Source organism: Onthophagus taurus, chromosome 11 (assembly GCF_036711975.1).
Source record: "Onthophagus taurus isolate NC chromosome 11, IU_Otau_3.0, whole genome shotgun sequence".
Lineage (NCBI taxonomy): Eukaryota > Metazoa > Arthropoda > Insecta > Coleoptera > Scarabaeidae > Onthophagus > Onthophagus taurus.
The window spans coordinates 5,132,272-5,144,687 of NC_091976.1; the positions used below are offsets into that span (position 1 = coordinate 5,132,272).

General features: G+C 34.8%; 2 protein-coding genes across 2 annotated transcripts in view; one reads left to right on the forward strand and one right to left on the reverse strand.

Annotated features, from left to right (window-relative positions):
• The window catches only part of LOC111417423 (borderless), a 27,701-nt gene continuing 15,285 nt past the window's right edge, over nucleotides 1-12,416 (reverse strand). The window contains exons 2-6 of the mRNA XM_023049693.2: nucleotides 2,066-2,294; nucleotides 1,725-2,006; nucleotides 786-1,595; nucleotides 470-727; nucleotides 1-403 (exon numbers count right to left, since the gene is read on the reverse strand). Coding sequence (XP_022905461.2) covers nucleotides 165-403; nucleotides 470-727; nucleotides 786-1,595; nucleotides 1,725-2,006; nucleotides 2,066-2,294 — 1,818 coding nt within the window. The 3' untranslated portion in view covers nucleotides 1-164. The remainder of the gene's footprint in view (nucleotides 404-469; nucleotides 728-785; nucleotides 1,596-1,724; nucleotides 2,007-2,065; nucleotides 2,295-12,416) is intronic.
• Nucleotides 3,358-4,287, forward strand: LOC139431724 (uncharacterized). Its single transcript, XM_071199830.1, has 2 exons — nucleotides 3,358-3,480; nucleotides 3,543-4,287. The coding sequence occupies exons 1-2, from the start codon at nucleotides 3,410-3,412 to the stop codon at nucleotides 3,859-3,861; spliced, it is 390 nt and encodes a 129-aa protein (XP_071055931.1). The 5' UTR covers nucleotides 3,358-3,409; the 3' UTR covers nucleotides 3,862-4,287.

The following is a 12,416-nucleotide window of genomic DNA, read 5'->3' on the forward strand; positions in this document are numbered from 1 at the left end:
TTTCTTTTTCATAACTAATTTATTTATTAAATAAAAAATAATTTACAAGATCAATTTTACAATAATCTCCAAAAATATACAATATTTTAATTAAACATCAGCTATCAACAAAAATTCTTATGAATAAATATACAAATTAGCTTAAATTAATAATAAACCAAATTTTAATTTGGTTTTGTGGGATTAGATCCATATGAACTGCACCATTTTTTCTTTCCAAAATACACCCCGGCTACAATTAAAGCAAGAAAACCAACTCCCGTGATTAATCCTATCGATAGAGATCTTATTCGTCTATAAGCCGGTATCAGATACGAAATTTTATTACTAGCCACTTGATAATCGTTATAAGACATTGCGATCACTTCGAAATGGTATTCATATCCTTCTTCTAACTCAGTTACTAAAAAAAATATTGCTGTTATTTGTTGATTTTAAAAAAATAATTAAATATTAAATATGTACTTACCAAAAAATGAAGTATTCTTTGTTTCCGCAGTTCCAATTAAATTTTCTCTAGGTCCTTGCAACCATCTTACAATATACAATCGAAGATCTTCTAATCCTTCCGTAGGCGGATCCCAAGTAACTAAATAACCATCTTCAGTTGCGTGAACCTTAATATCACGAGGTGGACCGAGTTCTTGGCCGAAATGAGCGATTCGATTCACATCTGGACTTAAACCTTTCGTCCACACCCTCAAAGTCTTACTAAAAAGACCTTCACCTTTAAAATATTAAATTTTTATATTTATTTATTTATTCTCGACAACCATAATTGTTACCTTCATCATCCTTACTCAAAACCATAAATTCATACTCTCTTCCTGGTTGTAAATTTGAAATCGTAGCTTCTAAAGCTGTTTTTGATGAGATTTTTATCGTTTTCCAATCGACTGTATCCACAGGTTTATACCAAACGCTATATTCAATCATTGAACTAGCTTTTTTTGGATCGGCCATCCAAGCTAAATGCACCGAATTTGCATAAGCAAAAGCCGTCAAATTAAACGGTGCTCTCGGTTGGATATCTTCAACAATCAATTCAGTTTCTGCAGTAATCGTAGCAGCTTCATTCGTTGCCGAACATTGATACAACCCACGATCTTCTTCTTGTATATTAACAATCGTTAAATTACCATCTCGAATTGAGTATCTTCCAACTGGTAATGAAGACCCGTCCTTTTTATACCAAACGATGATTGCTTTATGATTATCTTCACCAACGCGAGCATCGCAAGGAATTTCAATGCTTTCGCCTAATTTTCTTTGATAACGACCGTGTGGGGTTATTATAAAAACGGGGGGTCGTTGAACGATGACGTGGATGCTGGGTGATGGTCCTTCCGTACCTAATTCGTTGTATGGTGTACAGGTGTAATAACCACTGTGAGATTCGTCTACTCTACTGAAGTACAAACTTCCGTTTCGGCGATAAAAAACACCTTGAACGTTGTACGGGTCGAAAAGAAAACCGTCTTTTTCCCAACGAAGATTAGTTAAGGGTGGGTTTGCTCGAAAATGACAATCTAAAAGGGCTGAACGACCATACGGCAAATGAATGTCTCTAGGGGCGTAAATAACCTTTGCTTTATCTGTAAGAAAATTAAAATAAATTTTTTAAAATAGAACCGGATAACCTTGAAATGCATTAAATGGCTCATTGTGGTAATAATAATGAGGATAATTTTATGATAATGAAGATAATTTTTAATAACACTTACATTGTACGTTTAGAAAAGCTTTAGCTGTTTGAACTTCTCCTAAAGAATTTGTTGCTTCGCATTCATATTCACCTAAATCGCCCATTGTTGTTGGTCGAATCGTTAGCGATCCACGTTCGTTTACCCAAGATCTTTGTAAAATATCGTCTAATTCTTTAATAGGTATTCGGTCTTTGTACCAAATGATGCGTGTATCATCGTCTTTTTTTACACAGTTAAACTCAGCCTCGCTTCCTTCCATAATTGTTTGATTAACGGGAGGTATTCGTAGTAAATTTCCACCTAAAAAGAATTAAAAATTAAGATGAAACTTATATAATTTGTTAAAATCTTGTGTTTACCATTTACTGTCAGATAGAACCACGTCCCATTATTAGTCGATTGAGGTGTCCTATTGGGAAAGAGAATTTGACACTCAAACCATCCTGCATCAGATTCTCGGATTGAGGTGAGATTTATGGACGCTTTCCCAAATTTTGGGTAAATATCATCGGTTATTGGATGAATTCGACCTATGTATGGATCGAAGGAGTGAAGTTGTTCATGTCTTATTGAGAAAACTGTTTCTCCCTTTAATTAAAAATTCATAACATTTCAAAAGAAATTTAAAAATTAATTTTTATTTGAGTGGGTCAGAAGGAGAGTGAACCAAGTCTATTTTTTTCTAAAATTTAGTTAAGAGTATACTTAGGTCCGTTTGAATAGTTATAATTTTATGTGCTGACTTACTCAATACTTAGTTCATCAGGTTACCAATAACGTACGCTAGTTCACTTTAATACTGAATGATTTGCACCTTTTTTCATTGAAAAAATGAACCAAGTCCAAGTAGCTTAAGATTCTGTGATAAAGTGGGCTAAGTCAGAACTCTCAACTGTCGCTGACAGCTCTTTTTAATCTTCATGTGAATTTCTTATGTGGTTAATTTAGTGATGGATTTGAACACAGGTTCTAATAAAGAATTTGAAGACTTAAGTGTTTCTGACCATGGTATGTACATAAACAGTAAAAATTCGTTATAACACTCTTCTAAGGACATAAGAAAAAGAGCGCCATAAACGGGAAAACGCTATAACTGAGAAATCATAAAGATGCTAAAACTTACTAACTTAAATTTCTATCCGTTTAAACAAAAAGTTTACTTTTGTAAAATCTGAAAACCACAACAGATATGTTTATTTTCAAAAAGAGACGGTAACAAATCGTCAGCCCAGAATTATTTTGTTCTAAATCACATTTTGGTACTTTTGAAGAAAATTAAATTGAAAATTTCAGCAAAAATAGCTTGTTCTAAATCTATTCAGACATTAGAATTATCTAGGTTCAAATCCAAATTTTTACTAATTATTTGTTCTATATCCAAAATTTAGTTAATATTTTGAAAAATATGTTGTTCCTTATATGAACTCAGAATTATAATGTTCTATGAACCAAGTCCGTCATATTTTGTTCTAAATCCTCTCACTCTATATGATAACAAAATTGTGCTAAATCCATTCAGTTTGTTTTGGGGATTTTGACATTAAAAATCGGTAGTTTTAATAATTGATTCCGCCGCCAGGGGCGCCCTTATGTGCATTTCTGTCAACTGTCAATTCCTGCGTTATTAAATTTGAAAACGTGACATTTATTATTCTCGTTATATTTTTGAGTGTTTTTTATATTAATAAGAACAAAACATAATAATGACTAGTACGACGAGTTATATTCTTCCTAATAATAATATATCGCCTAGTTGTTGTTCCGAACTTTTGAGGTAAATAAACAATAATACCTATTCTAATCTAACTTTTCTAACTATTATTTGCCACTTTTTAGTAACCAATTAAATGACTCAAATCTAATCGATGCTGATGATAGATTAGATGTAGATAAGAAAAATAATTCTAATGGAAGTGTTGATGAAAACGTAGTTGATGAAGATAGAATTGATAGAATAAAGAAGTTGAACAAGAAACGTAAAAGAAATCCTTCTTCGTGGAAACAAAATATAAGAAAGAACAGAAGGCAAAGAGGAGAAGAATACATAGATTGTAAAGGAAATTTAAAACCAAAAAAGAAAGTAAAAACTGCGACATGTCATACGGAAAAATGTAGTTTCAAATGTTCACAAGCAATTAATGGAGAAGAGAGATGATCCCTCTCTTCCATAATCAATTTTGGAATTTGGATGGCAAACGTAAACTCCATTTCTACTCACAGCATGTCAAACGTATTGTATCGCTACGCAAAAGAACAAAAGAAGAAATTAGTAAGAAAACATACAGCTATAAATACTATTTCTATGTATCCGGAGTGGAAGTTCGAGTTTGCCAAGAGTATTTTCTGAATACATTGAATATAAGCAAACAACGGATCTACTATTTCTTCAAAAATAATATGAATGAAAATGTACCAAGAAGTCCTAAACATGGCAAACATTGCAAAAAAACTATTAGTGATGACCAAAAAGACAAAGTAAGAGCTCATATTGGTAGCTTCCCAGCAGTAGAATCACACTATTGTAGAGCACAAACTAGTAAAAAGTATTTGGATAGAGGACTCAATCTCAGAAGAATGTATGAATTTTACAGGTCTTCGTTTAAAATTCCAGTAAAATTTAATATATATTCTCATATCTTCAATAATGAATTTAACATTGGATTTTTTAAACCTAAAAAAGATCTTTGTGATAAATGTGAATTATTCAAAACCACTAAAGAACCTTCCCCAGACGACATTAATAAACACGATCACCACATCCGTCAAAAGGAATTGTGCAAGAACGAACGAGATAGAGATAGAACAAGATTTCTTAATGATGTTCAAGTTGGGATTGTGACATTTGATTTACAAAACACATTTTCACTTCCAAAAGCTAATGTTTCCAATTTCTATTATAAGACAAAACTTTCGTGCTACAACTTAACCGCGCATTTAAGTAACACAAAAGTAGTCTACAATGCACTTTGGCACGAATTTTCAGCAGGTCGTGGGGCGAATCATATTGCTGCTGCAATTTTTAAAATCCTAACGCAAATTATGATTGATAATCCTCAACTCAAAAGCCTTATTCTGTGGTCTGACAGTTGCGTTCCACAAAACAAAAATTCGATAATGTCCTTCGCCTTACAATATTTTTTAAACTCTATAAAAAGTAAGGATCTCGAGACGATAAAACAAAAATTCAACGAACCAGGACATGGAAATATTCAAGAAATCGATAATGCACATAGTTTAATTGAGAAACATATCCGCAACATTGAAATTTGGAGTCCCATCTCATTAGTTCGGCAACTATTATTGATTCCCTCATCTTGGAAATTAAAATTTAAAGTCATTCAAATGCAGCCAAAAAATTATTTCCATTTTCAAAAGATTTCAAAAACTTTGAATTATAAAACTATTCCTTATACTAGACTGAAACATATAATCTATAATAAAGGTAATATAAATAATATCGAATTTCGAGAAAAATTTGAAGGTGATTTTACAAAAGCGGAAATGTATAGCTTTGTATCAAGCAGAAGAACAAGTTTCAGAAGAACTTCCAGGCGAATCAGGAGTTTAAAATACCGGAACTAAAGAGAAAACATCTTTCAGAAATTGTGTCATATGTGCCACATGAAGATGAAAAGGCGTTTTATAATGCACTGCTTTCAAATAAAAAAAGTGCAGTAATAATTGAATAAACTAAGAAAATACAATAATAAATAATATAAAAAAATAAATCTTTTGTTTTAGAAAAATTACTTATTAATGAATTTATCTATTAATTCTTGTTAATAATTATAGATTTCATTACTTCGAATTAAAATTATTTCATATAATTTGTTTTTTTATCAAAGAATTCCTTAGGCGAATTTATTTCGAAAAACAAGTGGATATAGACTAATTAGTTAATAAAAAAATGTGCAATATCCCATATATTTTTCTAGAAATAAGAAAAAGTCGAAATTTGTTCTAAATCCAAAACAATTATTTCAAATTTTCAGTACATTTCTTCAAAATTCATACAACAGACGACGAATTGCATTACATTTTATATATATCTTTATGAAGAGTAAAGATTTTTGATAATATAATTAAAAGAAAGTATAAAAAAGTAATGAAATCCGTAAAGTCCAGTTTCCCCAATATTGACGTTTTGGGATATATCACAAGATAATTCTAGGGTGACGAAATATCTCCATCGAAGCATTATAACCGGGAATTCGGAGCGTTATAAGTTATAACGAATTAGTTTTGTGTGGAAAATCATCATTTGGGTCCGGGATCACAGAATAAGAGCGCTTAAAACCGTGAAAACTTATGAACGGGAGCGTTATAACGAAATTTTACTGTGTAATACACACGTTTCCAACATAATAAAACTACTATATATTTTAGATTTTTGTAATAATAATAAAGAAACAGTATCAACTGTTATTTCGTCAGTTTCGCTGTTAGATATAGAAGAATGTAATAGTGCTGTTGATGATGTACCTTCTACTTGCACTAGTACCAGTAGAAAGAAAAGATATAAGCAAATAGGTCGTAAGCGAGAAAGAGATGAAGATTCTTGGAAACAAAATGTTAATAAGTTACTCAGAAATAGTGGTCAAGCCTACACTGCGCGTAAAGGTAAATCCATACCGGCAAAACAATTTAAATAGAATTATGATTGCAAGTGTCCAGCGAAATGTAAAGATAAAGTGACAGAAGAGCAGCGCGAAATGTTTTGGAAGCTTAAAGATTATTCAAAGCAAAATACATTTCTACGAGGCGCTATAAAGATCAAAGTACCACAAAGATCTCGTATTAGGGATGGAAGTAGAGGCTTTCGGTCACGTACTTTTGAATATTATCTCGATCTAGAAGATAAAAGCACTTTAGTTTGTAAGAAATATTTTTTGAATACCATAAACCTCAGTTGGGGTAGGGTGTACAGGTGCTTAAGAAAACATGAGGTACATGCTGTATTGGATTCACGTGGGAGGCATCCGTCAAGTAACAAAATTGATCAAACTGAAATCCGATCTCATATTGAGTCATTCCCTGCATTTACCAGCCACTACACACGTCATCACAATCCTAATAGGAAATACACTGTTGGAAATAATTCACGAGCACACCCTGTATAATCTGAACGCGTGTGTCTAGCGGAATAAAATTTGGTATGGAAGTAGTACTAAAGTAGTATCAATAACGAGAGTATCCCCCGTGAGCTTCGCGTACCATCGCTACACGACGTGGCATGGAGTCTATAAGTCGCTGTATTGTAGCGAGAGGGATGGCCAACTATGCCACCTCAACTCGCCTCCATAGCACCAAAACGTTAGCCGGGGAAGCAGGATAACGTTGAAGTCTCCGACCAGTCATTTCCCAAACATGTTCAATTGGACTCAGATCCGGAAAACGAGCTGACCTAGGAAGCATTCGTATACGATGCTCTTCCACAAAGGTCTGTACAATACGCCCGATGTGCGTTCGGACGTTGTCGTGCATGTATAGGAGACCTGGACGCCGCCGAACATAGGGAAGCACAACGGACCGTAGCACCACATCTACGTATCGTTGAGCCATCATGGTCTGCTATACACGCAGCAGACATGTACGTCCACCATGTGTAATAGCACCCCATACCATAATGCTCGGTTGTCGGTGGATAGGGCATTCTTGCACGCACTGCTCGAGTAGACGATCACCACGTCTCCGACGAACTAAAATTCGCGCTTCACCGGTGCTCAATTCGAATCTTGATTCGTCGGAAAACAAAATGTCCCTCTACTCGGCAACCCACTAATGCCTAGCGTTGACCCACTCGTGACGTATGCTGCGGTGCTCGGGTGTTACTGGAATCCGCTTTATCGCACGACGCGCGCGCAGTCCACTATCTACCAAACGCCGCCATACAGTTCGCGTAGTGAGTGAGCCTTCCCCTGCCGGTGGCCAAACAGCTCCAAGTTGCCTTGAGGAGGACGCACACGACGCTAAAGCGCTGAGCACAAGAGTGCGATCCTCGTGTGCTGGGATCGCGCAGGGCCGTCCCGGCCGCGGCTGTAGGTACCTATGTCCTACCTCAGACCATTCTCGCCATGCCCGTTGCACTGCCGATAACGACCGCTCGAGACGACGCGCAATTTCACGGAACGATACACCCTCAATGTACATACCCACAAACATTCCTCGCCCAAACTCGCTTAAGTAACGCGATCGCTCATCCATTGTGCACAGAGTACGATAACAATGTGGTCCCTCACACCACACTAAAAACGACCGGTATTTTCCATCTCCTTCGGTCTCCATAGCGACGGAATGTTCCACTTGGAAGGGCGGCTCAGTCAACAATGCCGCGACGGAACAACTCGAAACTCGCTGAATAAACTCGTCTACAGTAAAGCTTTGTACTCCGCAAATATTATGGATTTATCTTCACGCGTTCAGATTATATAGGGTGTGCTCGTGAATTATTTCCAGTGTATTTAAATTCCGAATTGTCAATAAAGAAAATATACGAATTGTATGTAGACAAATGTCAATTAGAAGGAAAAATTCCATGTAAGGAAAAATATTACTATAATGTTTTCACTACAAGGTATAATTTGCATTTTAAAATACCCTACAAAGACACATGCAAGAAATGTGACCAATGGAATATTATTGCTTTGGCTTCAGAAAAGGATCTATCTATTATAACAAAAATAGAGACTGAAAGAAAAATGCATTTGTCTCAAGCAGAAAAAATTAGAAATGAGTTGAAGAATGAGGCTTCACAAGTTTCAGAAAATTATTATGCTTGTACATTTGACTTGCAGAAGGCTCTAGCATTTCCAAAACTAACCACGTCCGTCGCTTATTATAAACGAAATTTGTACATGTATAATTGCGGTGTTCATCCAATTAATTCCGGACCACCTGAAATGTTTGTATGGAATGAAACAGAGGGAGGCAAGGGTTCGCAAGAAATATCTACAGTGCTTTACAAGCATTTAAAAAATAACGCTAAAAATTGTACTGAAATAACTTTATACTGCGACACTTGCGGAGGGCAAAATCGAAATATTAATTTATCAGTGCAATTACTGAAGCTGTGCAATGAAGCGTCTACTGCAGCCAAGACAATTAATGTGATATTCATGATATCTGGGCATTCCTATCTGCCAAATGACGCGGATTTTGGTGTCATAGAAAAAAATAGTAAACACTCACTGCTTTATGGCCCAGATGACTGGATTAAAATAATTAAAACCTCAAGAAAGAAAACGCCATATAAGGTCACTGAGCTTAAATTCAATGATTTTTTGTCAACCAAAGATTTATTAGAGCACATTACTAATAGAAAAATAAATACCAACAAAGAATCTGTAAATTGGTTGAAGATTCAACGACTTCCGTTCAAAAGAGGACACCCATTTTCAATATTTTATAAGGACACAGCTGATAACTTACTTCCATTCAAAGAAATTAACATAAAAAGAAACAACAAAAATGGTAGAAATCTTTCTTCGTTGGCATCAATAGATCAAAAACCGCTCTACAACGCTAGGCGCCGTATAACTGATATTAAGAAAAAAGATATGATTTCATTACTTCCTTTCATACCTCCAATCTACCACAACTTTTATAAGTCATTACCTGTTCAAACGAATACTAGATCGAGTGAAATTCCAGAGGAGTGTAATGACACCGAACAATATGACGTTATTTATGAATGATTGTGCACATACGTTATGAATAAAATTGTTGTTTTTTCTAGTATTTTAATTTCTTTTGTGAGGTTAACTCCTATAAACTGTACTACTTTTCTTACATTTTCCTTAAGAAAAATGTTTCTATAAAAGAAATTGTTATTACTTTTTCACACCGTATTAATAGTTGGACTTGATCGAATTGCGGTAAAAAAAAATCAGAAGAAAAGTAAACTAAGTCCACATTTCTTTCTTTTAACCGGTTGTATAGCTAAAATAATAAAGTTTCTTTTAAATAACACCTAAGTAACAATAGTGTAGATACTTATTTATAAAAAATATCAACTTTAAAAATTTCGTTGCCTATTACAAAAAATTAGTAAATGGATCGAAATCAAACGGTCCGTTTTCTCGAAACGAACTTAAGTGGACTTGGTTCACTTTACTTCTGACCCACTCATTTGTTTTCTCAAAAACTATATGATGAAAAAATTTCAATGAGACATATCTTTTTTTTAGCTCGTTACGGCAGTGACCAATCCTGTAGACGACTAGAGGGTGCTAACAATCTCCGGGTCAGGAAAAGCTGCCTAAGGAACATAATTATCGCAACGTACAATGTACAAGCCTCATTGAATTAGAAGAAGAAATCGCGGGCAAAAATTGGAATGTGCTGAGCTTGTACGAAGTCAGAAGGAAGCAAAAATTTGCACCAAGTAACCGTCTGAAAATACTTTGTACCATACCGCAAGTACCACGACCAATAATAGTAACCTAGCAGAAGTAGCGTTTTTAATTCATAAAAAACTGAAAAATAATATATCAGAAATGCGTAATATTTCTCCAAAAGTATCCTACTTTACATGGCAAATATTTATACATATATAGCTACAGCTGAAGAAGAAGAGATAGAACAATTCTACGAAGACATACCTAGCGCCACAACATCCAAGAAAATCATCACTACCTAATAGGAGATTTAAACACAAAAATAGAAAAAGAGAATACAACGGAAATGCCGTAGGACCTTTCGGCAAACAAAATGTGAATGTAGGATGCTTGTCAGTTGGTACAGGCTAGTGAAAAATCAGATACTAAAAAAATATAATTTTGGCAGAATAATTATTATTCTGATACAGACAGAAATGGAAGTATTAAGAAAAGAAAATTTGTTGTTACAAAGAAAACAGGCTGCATCAAGAACTGGTTTCAATATTAACGATTTACGTAGTGGTTTACCAACGTTTGGTGATAATTCGAACTAACCTGTTGAAAAATGGATCGCAGATTTAGAAGACAATCAAGTTCGTGTCACGAGAGGCCTCCCTCGGGGATCAATATTGGGACCTCTCTTGTTTATTCTTTTCTTTAACGATTTTCTTAGGTATTTGAGTGATAATGTAAACTGTTTGTTGTATGCGGATGACGCGACGCTGCTGTAACGGGTGTTGAGTTTGAGGAAGTGATATCCTCCACAGATCGACTGCTGACCGCGGCAAACGAATGGTGTATTGCCAATGAATTGTGTTTAAATAAAGACAAAACGGTCCAATCATTGTTCAGTCTTAGACAAAACTATCCTCTAGTAAATTACTGGGGATAACAGTGAGTCCTCCCGACTTGAATTTTGAGGCTCATACGGTGGTTATTGGTAGGAAAATTGCCCGAAACACATTTCTGCTACGTAGATTGGTGAATTCTGTGTCGGCTGAGGTGGCCAGAACCTCTTATTTCGCGCTCATTCACTCAATATTGAATTATTGTGTCATTGCTTGGGGTGGTAGTCCAGCTAGTGGCCATATATTTGGCTTGCAGCGCAAGGCGGTGAGGATCATTGCTAAACTTAACTATACAGATGACTGCCGGCACGCTTTCAGACAACTTGATATTTTGACACTACCATCTTTGTTTATACTTGAGTGTCTTCTGTACTGCTACGATAACAAAGACAAATACAGCACGCATGCCGACGTGCATAGTTATGGGACCAGAAACCGTGAAAACAATTACGTTGATTTTTGTCGACTGAGTAGAACGCAAAAAAGTCACATATATATTGCACAAATCTTATTTAATAAATTGCCCATGGGCATTAGATCTTTGCAAAAAAGTAAATTTAAAAATGTCATAAGAGCGTTTTTGTTGAGGAACATCTGAAAGACAGGATTGTAATTGAGATTTGATTGTTGATTGTGAATTTACTTATTGTATTAAATTATATATGACGAGTGTAAGCCCTGGCATATAACACAATAAACTTATTATTATTATTATTAAACTTATTATTATAAAGTTCTATTCGGATGAACCCCAATACATGCAATGGTCTGTGCAAAAACCTTATTAACAGGAATAGCAAAAATATGATTAAATATACTACTAGCCATGAGGTTTTTTTACAAAACGCAATATCTCCACATTTCAAAATATCGTCAATACATCGTCAATTCTGGTCAAAGCGATACATACGCGTTATATTGTACACATCAAATGAATGTTAGTTTCAAAACGTAACATATCAGTGTTTACTAAATCAAACTACAACTTGTCCGTATAATATGAGTTACGGTTGAAGTTACAGCAGAGTCCATGTACTTGCCCCACTCTTGTTAGCAATTTGTGTTGTTTTTAATCAAACCAGTGTTAAGACGACGAATTGGTTCATAAGGAACATCGATCTGTGTTACAATAATGGAAGGAATATTACTGAGAGAAGTGTCTGATAGCGGCAGTAGAAAACGGCAACGTATTGAAGAAAAAGCGAGGTTAAAAAAGAAGAAAAGGTAAATCTTACTGCTAACCCCTTTTTGTACGTTTTGATTGTGGATTTCATTTAAGGTACGATCCAAAAGACCTACACTTAGAAAAGCGAATTGACAAAAAGTGTGTACATCCCAATAACAAGAAATTTCAATGTAATGATATTCCAAAACAAATATTAATAAACACCAAAAAGACAGTTTATAACGATAACGATAAACTATAGCAGGATGTACGATTTTCTCATTTACTAGTAGTGCATTACCCAAAGAGATATCGTGAA